Genomic DNA, 21,826 nt, shown 5'->3' with positions numbered 1-21,826 from the left:
CTCTCCAATAGCAACAGCGCGTCCGTTACACGAAGAGAATATAGTACCCGCAGATCGAAGACAGGTGTTGGGACATTAGACCATTCGCCGATTATAGCGAGCAAGGTCTGAAACAACGTGATTTTACTCAGCTCATATCAACTAAAATAAGCAAGTCCAGTTACAGTCGCAGTTATATTTTATTCTTTTTTTCTTCTTCTCTCAAAAACTAATTTTTATATTTTTTTTAAGAGTAAGCATTACAAGTTACAAAGTCACTATATGGTGATATAGAGGATATAGCATTACAAGTTACAAAGTATAGGTATTTAGATATGAAATTGATTTTTGTTAAGTCAGAAAATTATAGGTATTTCAAAAAATTAGTTTGGAATTTATTGCTACACAATGAGGATACATGAAAGCAAAAAGAATGGCATAAGAGGACGTGACTTACGAGAAGGGTTGAGCTACGGAGTAGAGTAGAAATGATGGATGCATCATATAAGGAAACATTTTGAAAGCTGCCTCCATGTTAACTTTGGCTTCAGCCCAACACCTACTATTAGAAATTTTTGTTTTAATTACCTTGAAATTATAGCTTTCTTTTACATTTTCAGTATAAATCGTAAGTGAAGCGTTCCTCTCTGAATCATTAAACAGTACATTGTGTTTGTTTCGATACTTCTACTCTTTTTCTTTTTCTTTTTTTTTCCTTCTTGTAATTAAGTAACCTAAGTAACCAGTCCAGATATGACATTGTGCATTTCAAATGGCTGTTTACATGTTATCTCGTACGTTATAAAATCTAAAGAACAAATCAGTAATTTAATACTAAAAAAAAATGACAATTTCCAACAAACAAAATTATAAACGTTTGCAAAAGAAAAAGCCAACGCTTTTTTACTACTCCCTTTGTCTCACAAAGATTGATGTTTTGACATTTTCACACATTTTAAGAAAAATTTTAGTTTTTATTTGTAAATTAATTTATAATTACTTTTTGGTAGAGAGAGAAAAAATAAACTAATAGCAATTCAAAAATTTAAATATTTTCAATGATTACTTCTTAAAATCTACAAAACATCAATCTTTGTGGGACAAGAAAATATCCCAAAATATCAATCTTTGTGAGACAGAGGGAGTATAATTTATAGAAAGCCAGGTTACTCCTATATCCTAGTTATCGCCAATACTAAATCATTATATATAGTTGTATACATACTCAAGGAGGTACTTCTTTAACCACGTTTTCTGAATAAATAAATAACATTCCCACCCTTCGGAAAAGAAAAATATAACGTTGAGAATGTATTTACCAATAAATTTTTTTGAAAGCAGGCAGGAATATAACAAATCCACTTCTCATATTCAGAATATTCACGAGTGACATGCAAACACGCTGTGGTTAGCGTGATATTTGTTACAAGTGAATTAATATCAGAAATAAAATCCGAATTATTCACTTTAAACAAAAAAAAAATCCAAACGGCATGACCAACCCAACATACCAAATTACCTACATTAATTGTTGCTATAAGCATAGCTAGAATGACGCACGAGATAATTATCCAACTAGTTACGCTAAAAATTTATCGAAGGTGAGAAATTATTGAATGAGATTAACTTTTGGGAAAACCGGCAAATGCGTTATATATCGACTGATCCTTGAAGTATAATTTCAAAGTGAATTCAAAAGAGTAACAAGTTTGATATGTTCAAAAACAAAACTGTATGCAATTTAATTCGGAAAATACAAATAGATAGAGATAAAATTTTGATATAGATACCGCGTAGATTGTGTATTGTGGGCTAGGACAAGGAACTGGTAGGGCAAAGGACGAAAGAAGGACCCCACATGTGCTTTCATGTTAAGTTACGGATTGTGGTCCTAATGCCACGTGTAATCACGGGGACCACTTTTAGGGTCTTTGGGCGGCTACTACTAGGGTTTTTTTCCTTTTGTTTTTGGGCACTGGCACGTGCGAAGGAGAGTAAGCAGCCGAAGCGTGTGAAGTTTTGATTTATATTGCTGGGTTTAGGCAGGCATAGAAAGATTCTTGGGATCCGTGAAGCATATTGTGTCCTTTCTAGAATGATTGGATTTTGAGGTATCCTCTCTTCTTCTTCCTCTTTTTTTTTTTTTTTAACTTCTCCTCCTATTAGATAGAAGACCCATTCTTAATGAGAGTGAAAGGAAATGATAATTATTTTTATGTATTCATGACCACTGTTTCATAGAAAGTGTATATGTTATTTCATTTCAGAGGGGATCCTAACCTATATACAATATTGTCTCACTCCATTTTGTTTTCTCTTTGAGATCTCTATTTGTATTTTCTACACACGTATATAGGGACATTGTGTAGTAAATACACAAGAGAGACTATAGAGAAGACAAAAGGAGGCAGAGTAGGTGAATAAATGAGTGAGTTTTTTTTGGGAAGTGTAAAGATACTAGTAAAGAAAAAAAATGAAATAAAAGAAAAGGATTGAAAAGAGAGCAACTGTTAGTTTTGGCTTTATACATCATCTTCCTTATCTATCTATTTTCATACAAACTTGCAAACCCTTCCTTAAACCTCCTTTTGGACCACCTCTCTCCCTCTCTCTCTTTCATCTTCTTTCTTCTTTTCTACGAATTTAATTTTTCCCAGATTTCTATTATCATTACTTTAGATCTCAATCTCCCAACTGAGATTCTCTCCCTCCCCTCACTCAGTACAGTTGTAGACCCTATTCAACTAAACTACACCTTTGCCCCTTGTATCTAGTAGATTCTCTTCAATCTTTATCTCACCAAACCACTAAACAAGATATATATGACAACAACAAATGTGCTCTGTTTGTTTAGATTAGATAGATAAAGTACTGATCAAGGATGATGAGTTTAGTTGGTATATAAGTACAACAATTAAACATTCTTGATTATAAAGTAATGGGACACTACAAAACAAAAAGGACTAAGGAAAAAGTACCAAGGAAGGGTTCATATTATGTTTAAATCTCTAAAGTACAAACATTTGGAATGGAGGGACAGGATCAGAAACAATGTTGAAATCTGGACCGTCGAATAGGCAGAGACAAATCTGAGCACCAGATATTCTGTGTCCAAGAGTAGAAAGCTTTTAAATAGAGTTTGTGTGACTTTGTGTTGTGTGAGAAGAGTTTCTTTTATTAAATAAATGTAACAAAAAGCAATTGTCACTTTCATATGTTAGTTGTCTTGTTCTTCAACAAAGACACTGCAAGTATTACTGGCTGCTGCAGTACAATAACAAGAATTTCGTATTTGCAAATTTGCCCCCTTATATTCTGCATTCTTTTAATCTACATAACTAATGTTTTTTTTCTTGAGAAGGCTACACTCTTGGGAAGTATGAATGAAGCACATAGCATCCATTTTCCAGGAGCCACAAGGCGTACCTTTCGCATCTTCACGTCCACTGCCACTTCTGATAGAGCAATCCGTATCCGCTGCAAGTCAAAAACCACATTATGCAAATTTAAACATTAACATTAACCAAATCGTTAATTAGTTGATCAAATTTTTATCAGATGGGAGAGTTTAGACCTCGTGGAAGTCAAATTCTGGATCAGAAGCCTTGGAGAATCCATAAACATGGATGGTTGGGAATGATAAGCCTTCGTCTCTCTGCCTATCGTTGTATACTCCACGAAATGCATCTGCTTAAGTAAAAGGATGAATGGCGGTTAAGAGGGGATTGTGAGCCAGAACAAAGGAAGCATTTATTAAGAAGAGTATGATGGAACCTAGAGACTCAGCCGCATCTTTAGGTAAATTCATGACTACTTGCGTGACTTTTTGACCCTTATCGCTTGAAAACATAGCCCTTATAAATCTTCTTCCATCCATGTTAAAGATCTAAACAGAGATGAAAGACTCAGAATTGTGTACAGATGGTTTAAAGTATGAAATAAAGGGTTTGGAATTTGAACATACCTCGATTCTCTTCTCAAGCTTATTGACAACACTATTTTGCTCCATGAATTCTACTGCATGAGGGTTCAGGTCATTGGCATATACACGTTTTACAATCCTTGCTGCAGCAAGTGCAATTGGACCAACTCCAGCAAAAACGTCACCTGTCAGTAACACAAGAGTAATTTGATATCAACACAACAATACGTTGACAAAATCTATACCAAGATAACTGAAGCACTAACAGAAGATTTTCAAATTAGCAATAACAAGAAGACAATTGATGCACTTTTCTATCACCCCGCTACATATGCTTCTAAACAACAGAAAGCAGCAAAATCTAACACCAATTGGAGGGACAATTCACTTTCTAATGGAAGATCAGTGGTGCTAATTTATACACGGGGAGTTCTATAGATGGAATATCACTACTTTTCATGATGTACCCTTGAAGTTAGTTCTAAGAAGCAAACATACAGACAACGTCATTGTCGTTGAACCCGAGAAGCAGCCTCTGTCTTTCTGTCCCAAGTTTCGAATTCCAATATCTAACACACGAGAAAATAACACCAAAAGAGTTAACTTATAAGCAGATCCATGATAAGCGATTTGGTAAAAAAGTGATATCTGTCATCAGTAAAAAGATATTAACATGTATCTCCTTTGACTGAAAAATCAAACTGCTATCAGACATCTTACGCAAAGCTACTTTCATCACCAAATTGAGGACAGTAAGGGCTACTTTCATCACCAAATTGAGGACAGTAAGGGCTAATTTCAAATGGAAAATGGCATTTGGGTCATCATCAAAACACAGTAAAAGCATGCATTCTAAGATTGGCGTTTCAATGAGAAAGAAGATACATACACTCTAGCTAGATCAACATGAAAGCGCAATCCATTCTCAACAACCAGAGTCACCAGGGAATGGTTGCCGGCTAAAACCTCTAGCTGCATAGTTCTGAAGTCATTGTGAGTAGGATCAATCTTATTCACAACCGTTTGTATCTTTGGCTGATTCTTGTCCAGAACCACCTGATAAGTAACAAAACAACTCAGTTCCTGAAGCTGGGGCATTTTGGTTTCAGACTTGAGAAATCATGTCCACTATCACATTACCTTAGCTATGAGCCTCTTGTAAGGTATATGCTCATCTCTTAGATTCAGATGCGCAATATGCCCCACCATCTCAAATGCTGAAGGCACAATCACACCCTTAGGTAGAACAGCCTCCAATATCTGAAACAACAACACACTTTGAAGCAAAACAACTCGATTTGATATTCAAGAGAAACTAAAAGCCAGCTTGAAAGTCTCATCATTTACCTCAATCATTGACCAATAGTCATAGAACAAGGTCAGTCTGCATTTCACTAGCTCGAAACTTAAGCTTGCATCCGTCATTTTAGCTTCTGCAAACAGAACCTACCAAACAGAAACCATAAAAATCTCCACCAACACAACAACCACTGGATCAAACCACAGGATTGGATTTAAAGAAAGTTTATATAACCTTGATAGCTTCAGGCAAGTCTTGAACTTGCTCACCGGAATACTTCTCATCCAAAAGCAACAATCTTGTTGAACCTCTCCATCTTCCTCTACTACCATAGCCTTCTCCCAATAACCCCTCAAAATCATCAGCTCCTCCTCGATCTTCCACCACTTCCACCATTGCCATTTCGTTTCGTTTGCTTCCTTTTTCTTTTTCTTTTTCCTTTACCTTCTCCTCCGCTCCTTTCTCTGTCTTCCTCTTCCTCTTCGGCCGAGAAATCTTAGCCAAGTTTCTGAATTTGAGATACCCAGTTGAATTAAACGTCTTGGCGAGTCTATCTCTGTGCAAAACTGAACTCAGTCTCTCCCCATCCCCTTCAGCTTTCCCACTTATTCTCCGATTAACAGAATCCACAACACTATCTTCTTCTTCTTCTTCACTCTCACGACCCAAGAGCTTCACCACGTCTTCTTCAATTTCGTCTCCAGGAACCCTAGCAATGTTCCGAATCCTAGGCCAATTAAGAAGATGACCACGGAGACGATTCTCAAGCGCGAAACAGTCCTTCGCCGGAACCCGAATCGCCGAAATCTCAAACACCCTGGTGAAATCATCTTCGTTCAAAAGAACACCTTTCTCGATCGATTCATCCAAATCTCCAATTTTGCCTCGATGGGTATCTCTGTTTCGACCGATTGAAGCCAACCTAAGGTCGTCTAGCGAAAGCTTCTTCCCTTTAAGAAGAGACGGGCCATAGGGAACGTTCGTGGAAGATAAGACGCAGAGGATAAGGGTTTTAGATGTGGGATAGGGTTTATGGATGAAACGAGCTGAGTATGAAGAGAAGAAGACTGGGGGAAAAGGAAGTGAATTTGCTCGGAAAAGAGACAGCTTTGACACCATATTCTGATTCACAAAGCTTCCTGGTGGATTTGGGTTTTGGTGTTGGGACAGTGACGGTCATTTCCCGCGTTTGTGCATCAAAGGTTTTAGGAAGACGAAGAAGAAGAGAGTCATCGGCAAGAGAAGAAGAAGATATCACACTGCTCCTTTCAATTATCCTAAAATTGTAAACGTCGTCGTTTTACCTAAGCGTCAAAACGATGTCGTTATGGGGAAATTAATTGAAGTACACTCAAAAACAAAGTTACCAAAATAATTTGCAGGCTTGGATCAAATTTTGGCATCACAAAGGTTGTTAAACATTGTCATTGAGATATATTTTTACAAAGGTACGTAATTTAATACAGTAGTAACTAAAGTAGACCTAACAATTCATGTCAAAGTGTTCAATTCATATGATTTGAAACAAGAGAAGAGACAAGTTACCAAAACACAATAAGGTGTTAAAAAAAAATTGAAATTACCAATAAGTAAAAAAATTAAAAATCCTACAAAGGCTGCAAAAAAAAAAAAGAAAAAAAAAAGAATGTAAAACCCTAAGTTCGTTAATCAACACCCGCAACCAAAAACCTCCAGAGTCACATATTGAAGTTAGCTATGCATATTAATGCATAATTTATAGACTTTTTTCCTTTTGGGCTATACGCATGATTTACATCAATGCAGCAATCTTTTGGACAAGCTGGGAATTCTGTGTTCAAGGGCAAAGCATAGGACTCCACGGCACCTGAAACTCCAAAGACTGATCTCATGGCCTTCTTTCAATCTGTTACCCTTGACGACGTCGGTCCACCCCCAGTTCAATGCGTAGTTCAAAGTCCCGTTTCCAGATTCCTTCTTCTCCATCGCCCATAACTTAAAACGCAAACCCCACATCTCAGAGTTTTTATTCACCAGAAGCGTTCCCACACCAATGTTCCCTTCGTCGATGTCTGCTCTCAGTATGGCTGCAGACTCGGCAGGTGTCAAGAAGTCGTTTCTGGTTAGCATACTGAAAGGGAGCAAGAAACGGCTCAGGCCTGAGTTGACATCACTCGCGGTTAGTGGTTTCACAAAGTCAAAGATCAGCATCGGGTCTTCGTCGGTTACGCCCATCTCTCTCATCACCTCGCCAAGCCACTCCGGTGGCCCTCTAACTATCCGTGGCAAAGAAGCAACCACCTTTGCTTTCTTGAATTTACCACTACTACTCCTTTGTTGCAGCACCAAGGCAAGCCTCTTGCGGCTGCTTGTGCTCTCTGTTTGGGAATTAGGGTTTGGAGGGCTTTCAATATCAGGCGTGTTGTAATGGAGCCAAGTACGAGTCTCAAAACGAGGAAGGTGGCGGTGCGATGATGAAGAAGAAGAAGTAGAAGCCCCGTTAAGATTCTCATAGTTTCCTTGTTGTTGGGAGTATCTTAGCGAAGACCTAATCTTTCTAGGGACATAATCGAAGAATCTGAACCTCTCGTCGTCTTCTTCTTCTTCTTCTTCATATACGATCTTAGATTTTCCTTTTTTCTTTCTTTGTTCTTCTTCAGAGACGATCTTAGATTTTCCTTTTTTCTGGCGTTGTTCTTCATCATACACCATAGTCGCAACATCCGCCAATTCAAGGAGCTTCGACCACATGTTCTCCTTCGTAGACTCAAGATCATCTTCGTATGTCTTCATTGTGATTTGGAAACCTAACTCCTGTTGATCAAAAAGCGAGAAGCGTGAGTAAAAAGAGAGAGTGCTTTTGTTGAGGTTATATAGTTCAATCACAATCAGACCTATTTCTGATTGACTTCTTTTTCCTTTTTCAATTGAGATTAGTAGTAGTTTAGTTTAACAATTACTATGATTAATCAATAATTATTACCGATTTTCCTTTTTTTTTGTTTTTTTCTTTCTTACTGGATATATGTAGAGAGTGTGAACATAGATATATATTTTGCGATGACAGCTATGCCGAAAATCTAGCCAAAGATCTTCCCGATTTCTTTTTCCATTTTTTTTTTTTGTAATTATAAGTATCTATACTAGTATTTAGGTTTGCAGTAGTTTTTGCTCAAAAATATTTTTTGGAAAGTTTTTACATTTAGGGCCTGACTGGTTCAAACACTGCGGTTGCGGTTGCGGTTGCGGGAGATTGCGGAAGCGGGCGATTGCGGTTTCAAGCGTTATTAAGCGTTTTGAACGACTAGTTTAGCGGTTTAAAATTAGTGCGTTTGCGGGAGGTTTACGACTGGTTGACCAGCGGGTGCAATAGCGGTTGGAACATAATAAATGTGATATATAATTATATAAATGTTTTAAAATATCAAAAACTTTATTAAACTTGATTTATAATTAAAATTCATTAAAAATACTAAAATAATTATTAAAAAATAAATAAATTTCATAATGAAATACTTATTACTTTATGCATTTGGATTTTTACCAAAACTTTAATCAAGTAATTTGATAAATGACTAAAACATATGTTTTAGATCGTAGATCTTCTTTCTTAAATCTCACACACTCAATAAGTTTTGTGGGGCAGTATTTGCATCGGTAGTAATGATCAAACGAGAGTTGAGAAGAGTCACTCGTGATTTGTTTTTATTTTTCACAAATAATCTTATTTTCTTAAATTTCTGATGAAACGTTATATTTATTTAGATTTTGTTGAACTTATGTGCAATGTGCCATTAAATTTACATCAAGTTTTCCAGGTTATTGTTAATTGAAATATTATTTTCTTCCAATTATTTATTTTTTTAGTATTTTCAATCATATCCGTACTTCATTTTCTCACATCCTTAATGAATAAAATAGTTAGGTAAAAAATATATATAAAATATATTTCATTATCATTGATTTGTTTCAAATTTTTTCTCAAAAAAAAAAAAAAATTTGAAACGCAAAAGCCCACAATCGCAAATGCTTGCGGGAACCAGCTTTCGGAATTCAACGGTTGGGAGCGATTGGGAGCGATTGGGAGCGATTTGTGTGATTGGCCCCAAACGCTAGCAACCGCCCGCAAACGCAAACGCAGCGTTTGCGGGAGCTAGCGGGAGAACCAGTCAAGCTCTTAATGCATTGACTTTAATAGTAGTTACTAAAACTTCAAAATTAATTATAGGTAAGATTGTTAAAAATAAGGAAATCTTTCTACCTCATTCAAACATAAATATATAATTCACTTTGATTTTTATTTGAATTTATATTTAAATTATCTTAAATTATTCTATAATACATTTAGTTAATAAAAATTGTGATTTTTTCCTGTATATGATGTAATTCAAAATTTTAAAAACGGACATATATTACTCAAAAGATAAATCAATAATACGGGTACAATATCCCACATCGTCTAAAAAAATTGTGCAATGGTTTAGAGACATACTATAAAAGAGACCAAAATTATTATAAATACAAATGAGTAGAAAGCTTGATTTTATCAGGAATTCAAACTTTAAAAACTTTTATTTAGTTTATTCCGATTCTTTATTTTAAAGTTTTTTAAAAGGTTTAATATGAAAAATATTTAAAACTTTTAAAAAGTTAAATATGATAAATATTGTACTGTAGATACACAATAAATATTAAAAATTAAGATGATATAGTGTGAGTTAAAATATCTCGGAACGGAATTATATAGCGGGACGGGGTTATATAGCCGGACGGGTTTTATCGATATTTATATAAATAAAAAATATCATTAATTCGGTGTTAAACAGGTAAAACATCATTTCATTATTTTGTTAACACTGTCAGTATCAGAGAATAGACATATCTAATTAAATTGATTAAATAAATATTATGTAAAAAAATTATATTACTGTATTATATGATTTATTTAACAATTATTATATAATTATAGTATATTTAACCAACAAATATAACTTATAATTCAAATATTTTAGTTAAAATAATTTTGTCCGCGGTATACCGCGGGTCCTAATCTAGTTAGTCATATTTTTCCAGTGGCAAACTTCAATACGAAAATAGAACTAAAAGCTTCGTCGTCAAAAAACTTCTTAAGATGTTGGCGTGACATGAAGTCATGAATGATATATTGAAGAAATTGATGCATGAATTGTATGTCACATAGCTAATACAAAAGTGTCCATATTTAGTCCATTTGAGTTGAATAAAGTTTTGTCATAATAATCATAAGCGGTTAAACGCTCAATTTAGTAGATTAATAATGTTTTACTAGATTAGTACCCGCGGCTAACCGCGGGGCAAAATTATTTATAGCTAAAATATTTAAATTATAAGTTGCATTTGTTAGTTAAATATGTTATAATTATATAATAATTATTAAATAAACCATATAATACGGCAATATAATTTTTTTTTACATAATATTTATTTAATCAATTTAATTAGATATGTCTATTCTCTGATACTGACAATGTTAACAAAATAATGAAATGATGTTTTACTTGTGTAACACCGAATTAATGATATTTTTTAACTTATATAAATATCGATAAAACCCGTCCTGCTATATAACTCTGTCCCGAGATATTTTAACTCACACTATATCATCTTAATTTTTAATATTTATTGTGTATCTATCATATTTAACTTTTTAAAAGTTTTAAATATTTTTCATATTTAACCTTTAAAAACTTTTTAAAATAAAGAACCGGAATAAACCAAATAAAAGTTTTTAAAGTTTGAGTGTTTGATAAATCAAGGTTTTTACTCATTTGTATTCAGAATCATTTTGGTCTCTTTTATAGTATGACTCTAAACCATTGCCCAATTTTTTTAACGATGTGGGATATTATACCCGTATTTTTTATTCATCTATTGAGTAATATATGTCCATTTTAAAATTTTTGTATTACATCATATGCAGGAAAAAAGTCATAATTTTTTTTAACTAAATGTATTATAGAATAATTCAAGATAATTTAAATATAAATTCAAATAAAAATAAAAGGAAATCATATATTTATTTTTGAATGAGGTAGAAAGATTTTCTTAATTTTTTAAATCTTACCTATAATTAATTTTGAAGTTTTGGTAACTAATATTAAAATTAATGCATTAAATGTAAAAACTTTCCAAAAAGTATTTTTGAGCAAAAACTGCTACAAAAATACTAGTATAGATTTCTTTACTTTTAAAGCACCACTATTCTTGTTTTGTAGATAATGTATCAATCATCACTGATTCACCATCGTCTCTTGTTTATAATTCCTCGGATGAGCTTAAAAAGGGGTTTGGGTTATATATAAACAGCTCGAATGTTTCATTCCAACATTTATCAGGTTCGTGTAATGGAACAAACACATAAAGATTAACTGAAAAAAACGTTCTAGCTTTAAATCAAATGAATTAGCATATATGAGAAGAGAATGGTTAGAATAATAAAGTATAAGCTGAAATATAAAAAACAAATTAGAAGAAACCTCTAAGTAGTACTCACGCATATAAACTGTACAAAGCAGAGTGTGGAAACCGGATGATTCACAAGCAAAATATGGACGACACAAAAGATCGTTTTGTTCTTTTCTTTGATTTTTAATATATATATATATATATATATATATTAAAGACGAACTCAAATCTCATCAGGCAACTTAAAACTCTGTGTACCAAAAACATGAAGTGACGAGTTCTGAAGAAAGACGGCGACTCCACATTTGCTGCTGTTGAATCCATCCCATAGCGTGAAATGAGCAGTACTGGACACTGGTTTCTTCGGTGTTATATCTTTCACAGTGCACATCTTCTCCATCTTTCTCACAACGTAGTCATTCGACAGCATTCTTCCTTCGTTCTCTCCTCTTGCGCAGTCGGTCACAAGCCCGGTCTCGTATATCGCCACCATTATGTCGATTCCGTCTCCGTCTACTTTCATTCTCAAAGCTCCGGTGAGTGATACTTGTAGTGTCTCTGAGGTTGGTCTCTGGAAAGTCGCCTGGTAAAGAAAGAAATAAATGATATAAACTACTGATGAAATTACATGTGAAAAGTTCAACAAATACACTGAGCCATATTGTTCTGTTGTATCAAGAACTCATTAATTCATGGTTGAAATAATGTAACTTAATCCTACGACACACATCTACAAAAACATGTCGTTCAACCAAAACATCTCAAAGATGTTGTTTAGTCAAGATTCACCAAAAATTGCTAATTCTAATGCCAGAGAAGCTTGCTGTATTCAAAAACCTACCCTCCCTGCAGTCATATACCTCTATATGACTATCTTCACGCATCCATATTGACCATTCTATTAGCAGAGAGACAACACAACTTCAAAAGCAGAGACATGTTGAAACAGAGAAAGACCATCAGCGACCAGAATATAACCCTGTATCTAAAGAGAAGTCCTCTGTTCACTATACTAAATATTCACAAGACTCAGGGGAAAGAGACAATGCAAATCATAGGACACATAAGCTAGAAAACTTAGTTATAAGCAAGATTCACTGGATTCTTATTTTAATTAGCACCAGAGATTTAAAGCAGAGCCCCAAACAGAACTAGGTTTTGTTTCGGTGTATTGACCAATTACTTGGAAAGCACATAAACAAACCCTAATTCCTCCACATCACGATCACCACATTCACATCAATCAATCAAAGTCCAATTATTAAAAATTCAATGTTAAGTAAACTCACCTTGAAAGCTGGAGAAGGAAACCTAGGCGCTTCCGAGATAGAAGTAAGGAGCGTCTCCTCCTCGATCCCGGTCAATTGAGATCTTCCTTGGACAACAAGCTGCGGAGTAAACATGGTGTCAAGATTCAACGCCTCTACATACGCCTTTTGCCTCACCGTCCATTGGCTTGATCCATAAGGATCTTTCCACCCCTTGAAATCCCAATAGTCCACATGAAACACCAAAACCATCGCCGGAGATCCAACAGATCCACCACCATCTCCTCCACGGATCTGAGCGTCGAAATCGCCTCGACCTAGCCGGGACATAAGCATCTCAGCCGCAGGGGAGGTCTTGCATCCCTGAGAAGAGAATAGCTGGACGAGAACAGGTCCGTCTCCTGAGGGAACATCAGCGGCGGCGACGGCGGAACTGTTACCTCCTCCGGAGATAGGTTTATTAGAAAAAGAAGATTTCTTGAGGCCGAAACAGGCGAAAAGACGGCGCGCCATTGGAGAAACAACTGTGTCCGTCTCTTCGCCTCCTCCCGAAGAAATCGGATTTAAGAAAAAAAAAAATAGAAATAAAAGATCGGAGAGAAAAAAACGAATCAGAGAATTTTTCCCCCGAGAAAGTTTGAGAATTGTCGTAGAGAGAGAGATCTTGAGGAAGGGAACCAAGGGTTAACGCGTCTAGAGGTCAAGAGAGAAAGGCGGCAAAAAGTGTTCTTACTCTTTTTAGTTTTTTACCTATTGTATATATATATATTTTTAAGAATTATACTGTGTTTAATTTGGTGGCAAAAGCTGTATTTTTAAGATAAAGGAAAATTAAGAAAAGGAATATATATGTTTAGTAAATATTCTTTAATTTTTTTTCATGGGGATTTATTGTTGTTTTATTAGACTTTTTTTTGGTACGAAGGAAGGGTCGGTGACACGTAGGGAAAGGGAGGTTTTATTTGTGCGAGGTCGGCCAACAATATCTTTTGTTTTTCGTTTCATAAAGAAAAAAACCCAAAGATTCACTTGCATGCACACCTCAAACCAAAAGTAGAACTTGAGCAATTTGATATTCTTTAAAAAAAAAAGATTGCTGATAGAATATTTGGATAAGAATAAAAATAGCAAAGGAATAGTATTATATTTGATAAAATAATTAAATGTGGGTTTGTTTTGACTTTGAGTTAATCCCAATAATTAAATTAATCCTTAAAAAAGGGTATATATAGAACATAGTTAGGTTTAAAATTATACTGTGATAATTAAAGTGAATCTCAAAAAGTGTTTGTCAAGTTATGGGAAACAAAATTTAATAATATCTTAAGTTTAGTAAATTTAGAACATGAACAAACACCTAAACTTAGATATTAACAAATTACACAAGAAAAAAAAAAACAAAAAAACAAATTACACAAGATTCCTGTTATTAAATCTCGATTTTGGTTCAGAATCTTTGATTCCGATTCGGTTTGAAAAGAGAACCATGTTTTGTTCCCCTTACTTCGCTCTTTGTCACCTTGCTTGGTGCCTTTCGATTAGTTGTTCAATCACACACAACATCCCAAGTTTGTAGTGAAATTTATTCTTCCAAATAATGGTACACTGCCAACCACTAAGCCAGAGGGATTTTTGGTTCTCAATAGATAAAAATTGTTTATGAAATTAGCATATATCCAAATCCTAAAACAATGATACACTATGATTTCGTTTTGACCACATATGAAACGGTCCATGCAAGTCCATGTGGCTGATAAATTCATGACAAGCCAAAAAAAAAACTTCATGTACGTTCCAACATAATCTCCACCACAATCTAGGAGCTTCACTCCGTCCTATCATTTTTCCATATATATTGCTTAAACTCATTCACTTGGTTCTCTTATATTCCTCAAGTTATTTATTGTTTTTTCTTCCAAGAAATCAAAGAAGGATGTTAGAAGGGAAGGCAGTAATGGGTGAGACAGATATGAAGCAAACAATGAAGGAAGATGCTCTCAGCTTGGCCTCCAAAGCCCTTGATTGCTTTGATGTCACCGAACCCACTCAGATTGCCAGTTTCATCAAGAAGGTTCACTAATAAACTATTTCAAGTCTTAACTATGTTAACCTTAGTGTTAGTAAGCGTATAACTAATGAGTGGACCAATTATTTATATTCTACCTAGCTAGAGTGTACATATATCAGGCAGTGATAATATAAATTTGTATGTTGAGACAAACTGTATCTTTATTATTTTTGAAAATTTTCAGGATTTTGATAGAATATACGGATCAGGGTGGCAATGCGTTGTTGGGACGCATTTTGGATCGTTTGTGACTCATTGCAGTGGCTGCTTCATCCATTTCTCCGTTGGCAACCTTACCATTTTGCTTTTTAAGGGATCAGCCGGTGAACCAGCGTCCCGGACCGACGATCTAGCTAGTTTAGACAATCTTGTAAAATAGTCAAGTCTTCATATAAGTGCTTCACTGCGATTTCAATATTGACCGTTATGAATGTTTTGAAAGACAAGATTTGTATTTCCTGGAGATATGATTTACCTTTTAATTCTTACCATCCGGTTAGCTTGTAACTATTTTTCTCCGCCTTAGTTTGAAAATCCTAAAACTAGTATAATTAGTTTTCGGTACATGAGAACAAGATCGAAGTTTCAACAGCTTTTCTTGCACCACCATTTCCGACGACGACGTTCAACACCATTTAACCGGAGCCTTGTCTTTGTCTCGCTTAGTCTTGCTTTGTAATCTTTCTTCCATTTCTCAAATCTTAACTTCAGCCTCCTAAGTTCTTCTGCGTGCTGCGTCCTGTTTGAGCTCGAGTCTGGTTCTAATCCTACCTCCACAAGACTCTTTGCATCTTCGTTAATTATGACGCTTCGTTGATCAGATTCTGTAGAAAGATTGTTAGCGTCACTCAAGCTATCCTTAAGCTCTTTTGTGGGAGTTCCGAAGGACATTGTATCCTCTGAGTCATTACCATGACTTGCAGTTTTGTTTGAAGCCAAAATCTTACAAGCAGCTGCAAGACTCACCTGCAAAGGCATATATAGATTTGGAACATCATTAGCTTTTAGGCGTTTGGTCAGAGCAAATCATATATGCTTGATGATGATTACGTGGAGTGATGGGCACTTTACCTGCATTGACGACATATGTTTTTGCCATATTTCCTCCATTGACTTCATTTTTGTTTCGTTCTCTAACCATCTTTCCTCAAATCGTTGCAACTCCTCCTGCAATGCAGTGTTTTCATCTTCCTTCTGCATTATAGCTGCTTCAACTTTCTGAACCCGGCTCTGGAGATCAGCAAAAGCCCAAGGTTGGACCTGAAACTGCTGTAAAATAAGGTCCTAATTAAACAAGAAAGTTAATAAGTTTCAGCAGTAGATAACGCATAATACATCAGGCAAAATGCTACCTTATCTTTGGAATTCCTCCTCGTTAACTTTCTTCTCGGTCTTTTCTTTTCATTGCATGATTTTTTCTTCTGTTTTATACTATTTAAGTGTTTACGAGCCAGCCATTTGCGTACCACTACATACAAGGAAGAGAGCTGTAAAATCTTATCCAAAATAGAAAAACAAATTTTTGATGCCAAAGGAAAGACATTGATGTTTACCATATTGCAAGTGTATGACTGCATCAAGTTCTTCAATAGTTGCTGGGGGAACGATAGCTGATCCTCCGACCACAATGTAGTTTCTCCTGGCATGTTCTCCGCGGATATCTATAGCAACAGAATAAATTGGGGATGAAATCAAAGAGAAGAGAAAACATATACCACAAATAAAGGAATCATGAATGATTACATGACTGAAGCATCACTGCAGCATTCTTCATATTGTGATAGTATTCACGAGTCTTATAACCACGAAATTTCTTCTGTAATCCAAGTATGCCACATAAAACATATTTTTTTCTTTCCTCAAGGACGCCAATCTATCAAATATAAAGATTAAGGCGTTATGATTGTCGATGGATCATGATACAAACATAGTATCTACAGATAAAGAGAACTTACTAGTCCAGTTCGGAGGTATATTTTCCTATAACCAACTTGATACATTTCAGGAGGAAGATTGTATTGTTTCAGAATAGCAGTTGATGTGTTAAGTGGATCCTGGGAGAATTTTGTGGCCAGAAGTATGAATCCATATCTAATCCATGAACAAACCAATAAAGACAAAGCTTATGATTGGAACAATAGATTTATCAACAAAGCACATCGTTTAAGTTGAGAGACCACACCTTACTGCTAGCTCTTGATGTGTCAACCGTGTAGGATATCCTGATCTTGATATTCTAACAATCTCCAAAACGCCACAACATCTAAGTTGTTGTAGAACATGATTCTCATCATAAAGTCCAGGAAGCTGCTTTGAATTTGGCTTTATGCATCGAATAAAATGAGGAGTGGTGTCTTCTAACTTGTTCATCAACTTGAAAAGTTGGCCCTGTAAGCATAAAGTGAATTGATATACCGATGGTCCACACATATTCAATAAAGTTTACAAAGAGATATCAAAGTCAACAGATTATTTTCAGAAAACTTTTTAGGAAGATTTTAACCAATATAGAAAACTGCAGAATTCAAGCCTTCTCACCTTAAACTTTGTAATCACACTTTGATTCATGGAGTCCGAAATGGTTGCCGACTTAGACTTGTGTTGCATCTTAGTAGAAAACAGGTTCAATAATTGACATTTGCTTGATGATAAAAGTTGGATAAGATCAACATGCAGCGGATCTCTGTTCTTTTCCAGGAAGCCGTTTGTATCATAGAGAACCTATTAAACACCATAATGTATAGAACTCTCATAAGTATCCAAGGATATGTTCATTCTCTAGCACCTTAATAATTTCACTGACTCATAGCCACATAATAACAATTTAATATGCAGAATCCAACTTGCTGGATTTGGGGTATCAACAGACCTCTCCAGCATAGTGACAAACTCTGAAACCCTGACCTCTCCCTCCCTTGAAACAAGAGTTAGCCCTCAGATGGTGATTGAGCTTGTTGGCAAACGTTGTATCAGTCGCCTTCGGAAAATTTGATTCTTCATCTAGTAGCGATACCAAACCAATGGGTTTCTGCATAGGCAACCATATTCGTGAGATGATTTTCTCAAAACATGGAAGAAAACACCATAATTTCAATCATGTTTAAAACAACTATCAAATTCTGAAATTTTCGAAGTATTAGACCATCCCTTTCTTAGTCAGTAAGATGACATACTAAAAATTACCTTCTCGATCAGGTTTAGACACTCTTGATTGTCTTTGAATTCGACCTTAGTCCAATCAATTCCATCCCCTTCATATTCCTGAACAGTGAAGAGACTTACACAAATTAACAATACACATTTCTTTTTATAATTGTAGCTGACCAGAAGCAGAATAACACATTTTATATAGTGAGGCTTTAGGGAAATAAGATCACCTCTTGTTCAAGTTTAAATAGATGTCGGTTGAAATGTTGCTGCAGTCTTTCGTTTGCATAGTTTATGCAAAATTGTTCGAAACTATTATTCTAAAACCATAAAGACCTGATCATTACATAGTCAAAAGAAATAGAGACTATAAAAACTGAAGCACGGTTACGAACCTTAAATGATTCAAACCCATATATATCAAGGATACTAATAGATCTTCCTGTACGTGAGTTACCAACTTCCAGTGAAATGTTTATTTGCTCAACAAGCCAGTTGAATAGGCTCGCATAGATGGTTTTCGCTAGAGAATCCCTCATCTCAGTTGCCTGAATATATCAAAGCAATCCACACACTACCTTTAGCTAGCCAAATAGAAATTACAAGTGTTCTGCAATATATTGCAGTGTTTGTATAGAAATTAAACAAACCTGTTGCAGTGTCAGTCTTTTAGCAATGCAATCTCTACCAGCTTGGAGCTTGCATGTAGACAAAACCACCATAAGCTCTTTTGAATTGCAGCCCATTAACATAGCTACATTAGTGACAGCTGTAAGAAATAAGAACAACATAATAAACATCAGTAAATTTAATCCTATTACGTTTACAACCAGTCCACTAATTCAAATGATAAATGACAATCAATTCTACCTTCATCTGCTACGACTTCCACATAGTTTTCATTGTCAATCACTTTAAAAGAAACATTTCCTAACCATAACACAGCTGCAAGCAGAGAAAATGCACGTTCTTGGTATTCTTGAGGAATTTGAACAATGTCGAAAGCTTCCTATAACAAAAGAGAAATCTCTGACAGAATAAGAAATTACAGAAACATGGCATCTGTTCCATGGAAAACAAAGGGAAGCAGTGGGAATAGATAAAGTTACCATCAGTTTGTGAAACTTTTGTGCATCATCAATGCGATCAATGGTCAAGCATTTGCTCTGGTTCAAATAATTGTATTCACTTGCTGCTTTAAGCTNCAATGCGATCAATGGTTAAGCAATTGCTCTGGTTCAAATAATTGTATTCACTTGCTGCTTTAAGCTTCAATCTCTCTGCAAACAAAATCATATAATAAATGTTCTAGTAACTTCTAGCTTCTCAACCATGAGCAACTAAGCTAATTGATCTTTTATATATGTCTACATTTTTGCTTCAGCNGTCTAGTAACTTCTAGCTTCTCAACCATGAGCAAGTAAGCTAATTGATCTTTTATATATGTCTACATTTTTGCTTCAGCAGGGACACTTCCAAAGCATATCATATGCGGCTGAATACATAAAATACTTGAATTATTTCTTACATATCTCGATTTGAAATGTTACCTTTAAGAATTTGTGGAGCTCCTGCACACAATTCATAAAAGATATGGTATGATCTCTCGCCATTGCACAGCTGAATTACTCTTGACTGATCCAAAGAGACTACTAATTAGCCCATGAATAGCTTACCAAATAGAATCCGACTAAAGTTTCTCAACAAAAACAAATTTACCTTTTCTAGGAGAACTATGGTCATTCAGCAAAAGTTGTGACATAAACATAGTGAGGAAACAAAAGAAAGACGTGAGCTCCATAGTCAAGCAGATGAAAATTGGCAAAATACAAATGTTCAATTCTTACAAGTTTCAAGTTTAGCTCCGCATATCTTTCCCTTTGCACTAAAATGAATCTCCATCAGTTTTCCCTGCACCAATTCAGATTTACTATTGAATCAATTTACGGCTGACACCGAAGTCTAAAATTTAAAGAAATGATTTTAGAAATTTGGGAAAAACATTCCAGTCATGCAAAAATTGGAAGAAAAAAAAAGGTATGTGTAACTCACAAATCGGCTAGAGTTGTCATTTCTTAATGTTTTAGCATTCCCAAAAGCTTCAAGTATACAACTTGTCTTTAGGAATTCATTTCCCACCCCAAAGCTACCTCCACCAAGAGCTTCCAAGTACTGCATTGCATATTTTGCTGTCTCAGTTTTCCCAGCTCCACTTTCTCCACTATGAAATAATATTTATTCATTTAATTGTTCATATCAATATCAGAAAATCCTTTTCACCTAAGCCTTTTAATTAAATCATCGTTTATATACATAAAAAGGCATTCAGAATAGAAAACCTCGTACCTTATGATAATAGATTGGTTCTTCTCCTCTGCGTAAAGTAAAATTCAAAAATCTAAGGAACTAATCTTCACAGCTTCATGAAGAACCAAAAAAAACTGTGAAAGAATTAGTCACCTCTCATCATCTCATCAAAAGCTGCATCTGCCACTGCATAAACATGAGGAGCATCCAAAGCCTTATTCTGATACATTGACAGAAATTCTTCTCCATAGATCTGGACATTCTTAAATGGATTTACTGCAATCAAAACCGGCCCTGCTTTACTCTATAATAGAGAAACATGAAACTATGTCAAGAAAAAAGTAAACTCAGCTAGAATAACAAAATAATCAAAAACAAACCACAAGAGAACTTACATAAATCAAGTCTTGTGAATATCTGACCCTTAGGTTGTAAAGAACAGATGGTTCATTCAAATAACTAAGCTGTATAAGGTCTTCAACTCCCTCCAAAATATCTGGATTAGCAGGAAAAATCTCTTCCATTGATACATTCACAACCTTAACACAAAATTACACCATAAGGCCTTTTCCATATCATATAAAAATATAAACAAGTCCCTAAAAAGAACTTACCTCGTCGGTATTGGACAACAAAACACACACATCATCAACAGAAGTAGATTGTATCTTCCCCAAGTGCCATTGCCCATTACCAACCCGACACCAAACACGAAGTTTCTGGCATCAAAATATATACTTTTAAAACAATAACGAACCCAATACAAGTTTCAAGGTGTGATCAGTGCCTCAATATGAAGAAAGACAAAAGAAGCAAATCAATTTACCTCTCGGAAGAAATACTCAACGTTCTCGAGATCATGCGGGTTCTTAGCTGGACTCATCTGAGCAATTGCATTGCGGAAGTTCGCCGGAAGCGATTGACGATTCGACACCATTTGTGCCCTTGAAGTAGACAGAGACGGAAGCGACGACAACGACGACGACTTATCCTTGAAACTCACGCACGCACCGTGCTGGCGGAGAGACTCCAACGTTTCCTTAACCGAATTTTTCGTCATTGTGGCCGGAAACGCCGATGATATCAGAATCCACCCACCAATGAAAAAAATTTTAAACTTTTTTTCTAATTGAGCTCCATAAACCCTAAATAAAATGTTCTCAAATCATGTAGTGGGGGTTGGGGGAACAAAGCGAGCATTGTAACCCCAAATGAAGAATCTCTAAACATTGTAACCATATGATTAAAGGGAAGGTGGGAAAAAAATAGCAAAACTGAAAACAAAAATAAACCTTTTAACTAATTTTTGCCAACGAGAAGCCATTTCCAACGAATACAGGAAAGAGAAAGAGAGTTTTGAAAAATACAGAGATAGACACTGAACTCTTTAGGTAGACGATGATGTTAAATTT

General features: G+C 35.3%; 5 protein-coding genes across 6 annotated transcripts; 1 reads left to right on the top strand and 4 right to left on the bottom strand.

The window, feature by feature from the left end:
• Positions 3,134–6,437, bottom strand: LOC104730646 (tRNA (guanine(37)-N1)-methyltransferase 2). 2 transcript variants are annotated; one of them, XM_010449847.2, is made up of 9 exons: positions 5,436–6,320; positions 5,249–5,347; positions 5,042–5,161; positions 4,791–4,957; positions 4,400–4,470; positions 3,944–4,086; positions 3,754–3,865; positions 3,554–3,666; positions 3,134–3,456 (listed from the first exon to the last, which is right to left on the bottom strand). In XM_010449847.2, exons 1-9 carry the CDS (start codon positions 6,318–6,320, stop codon positions 3,310–3,312), a joined length of 1,857 nt encoding a protein of 618 aa, XP_010448149.1. In that variant the 3' UTR covers positions 3,134–3,309. The 2 variants fall into 2 exon arrangements, with proteins under 2 accessions (XP_010448149.1, XP_019088860.1); XM_019233315.1 differs by lacking the exons at positions 3,134–3,456; positions 3,554–3,666; positions 3,754–3,865 and having other exon boundaries at positions 3,994–4,086; positions 4,369–4,470; positions 5,436–6,437.
• Positions 6,977–7,938, bottom strand: LOC104733271 (putative B3 domain-containing protein At5g35780). Its single transcript, XM_010452861.2, has one exon. It carries the CDS (start codon positions 7,929–7,931, stop codon positions 6,978–6,980), a length of 954 nt encoding a protein of 317 aa, XP_010451163.2. The 5' UTR covers positions 7,932–7,938; the 3' UTR covers position 6,977.
• LOC104730645 lies at positions 11,667–13,613 on the bottom strand. Its single transcript, XM_010449846.1, has 2 exons — positions 12,914–13,613; positions 11,667–12,207 (listed from the first exon to the last, which is right to left on the bottom strand). The coding sequence occupies exons 1-2, from the start codon at positions 13,403–13,405 to the stop codon at positions 11,848–11,850; spliced, it is 852 nt and encodes a 283-aa protein (XP_010448148.1). The 5' UTR covers positions 13,406–13,613; the 3' UTR covers positions 11,667–11,847.
• Positions 14,770–15,442, top strand: LOC104730643 (dynein light chain 2, cytoplasmic-like). The gene is made up of 2 exons (XM_010449844.2): positions 14,770–14,963; positions 15,145–15,442. Exons 1-2 carry the CDS (start codon positions 14,826–14,828, stop codon positions 15,337–15,339), a joined length of 333 nt encoding a protein of 110 aa, XP_010448146.1. The 5' UTR covers positions 14,770–14,825; the 3' UTR covers positions 15,340–15,442.
• On the bottom strand, positions 15,522–21,758 carry LOC104730644 (myosin-4-like). The gene is made up of 25 exons (XM_019234185.1): positions 21,241–21,758; positions 21,029–21,133; positions 20,810–20,953; positions 20,568–20,718; positions 20,454–20,481; positions 20,160–20,328; positions 19,955–20,018; positions 19,827–19,840; positions 19,658–19,742; positions 19,364–19,387; positions 19,217–19,299; positions 18,978–19,116; positions 18,758–18,876; positions 18,503–18,655; positions 18,338–18,427; positions 18,144–18,221; positions 17,830–17,988; positions 17,499–17,681; positions 17,143–17,348; positions 16,916–17,051; positions 16,704–16,833; positions 16,514–16,621; positions 16,313–16,428; positions 16,032–16,244; positions 15,522–15,926 (listed from the first exon to the last, which is right to left on the bottom strand). The coding sequence occupies exons 1-25, from the start codon at positions 21,472–21,474 to the stop codon at positions 15,546–15,548; spliced, it is 3,312 nt and encodes a 1,103-aa protein (XP_019089730.1). The 5' UTR covers positions 21,475–21,758; the 3' UTR covers positions 15,522–15,545.

Source organism: Camelina sativa, chromosome 12 (genome assembly GCF_000633955.1).
Source record: "Camelina sativa cultivar DH55 chromosome 12, Cs, whole genome shotgun sequence".
In the NCBI taxonomy this organism is placed as follows: domain Eukaryota; kingdom Viridiplantae; phylum Streptophyta; class Magnoliopsida; order Brassicales; family Brassicaceae; genus Camelina; species Camelina sativa.
Note: the sequence above shows the minus strand (reverse complement) of the source record. Positions and strands in the feature narration are given on the sequence as shown.

What these genes read in the sequence shown, in the direction of transcription:
- LOC104730646 (XM_010449847.2), bottom strand. Translation starts at nt 6,320, where the DNA reads ATGGTGTCAAAGCTGTCTCTTTTCCGAGCAAATTCACTTCCTTTTCCC. An exon ending in ACTTGCCTGAAGCTATCAAG is followed by an intron (nt 5,348 to 5,435) that starts GTTATATAAACT and finishes TCTGTTTGGTAG; the next exon opens with GTTCTGTTTGCAGAAGCTAA. An exon ending in AGATGCGGCTGAGTCTCTAG is followed by an intron (nt 3,667 to 3,753) that starts GTTCCATCATAC and finishes TTACTTAAGCAG; the next exon opens with ATGCATTTCGTGGAGTATAC.
- LOC104733271 (XM_010452861.2), bottom strand. Translation starts at nt 7,931, where the DNA reads ATGTGGTCGAAGCTCCTTGAATTGGCGGATGTTGCGACTATGGTGTAT.
- LOC104730645 (XM_010449846.1), bottom strand. Translation starts at nt 13,405, where the DNA reads ATGGCGCGCCGTCTTTTCGCCTGTTTCGGCCTCAAGAAATCTTCTTTT. An exon ending in TTCCTTCTCCAGCTTTCAAG is followed by an intron (nt 12,208 to 12,913) that starts GTGAGTTTACTT and finishes TTTCTTTACCAG; the next exon opens with GCGACTTTCCAGAGACCAAC.
- LOC104730643 (XM_010449844.2), top strand. Translation starts at nt 14,826, where the DNA reads ATGTTAGAAGGGAAGGCAGTAATGGGTGAGACAGATATGAAGCAAACA. An exon ending in TTGCCAGTTTCATCAAGAAG is followed by an intron (nt 14,964 to 15,144) that starts GTTCACTAATAA and finishes GAAAATTTTCAG; the next exon opens with GATTTTGATAGAATATACGG.
- LOC104730644 (XM_019234185.1), bottom strand. Translation starts at nt 21,474, where the DNA reads ATGACGAAAAATTCGGTTAAGGAAACGTTGGAGTCTCTCCGCCAGCAC. An exon ending in AGCTCCACAAATTCTTAAAG is followed by an intron (nt 19,388 to 19,657) that starts GTAACATTTCAA and finishes TTTTGTTTGCAG; the next exon opens with AGAGATTGAAGCTTAAAGCA. An exon ending in ATTGAAGCTTAAAGCAGCAA is followed by an intron (nt 19,300 to 19,363) that starts GTGAATACAATT and finishes AGCTTAAAGCAG; the next exon opens with CAAGTGAATACAATTATTTG.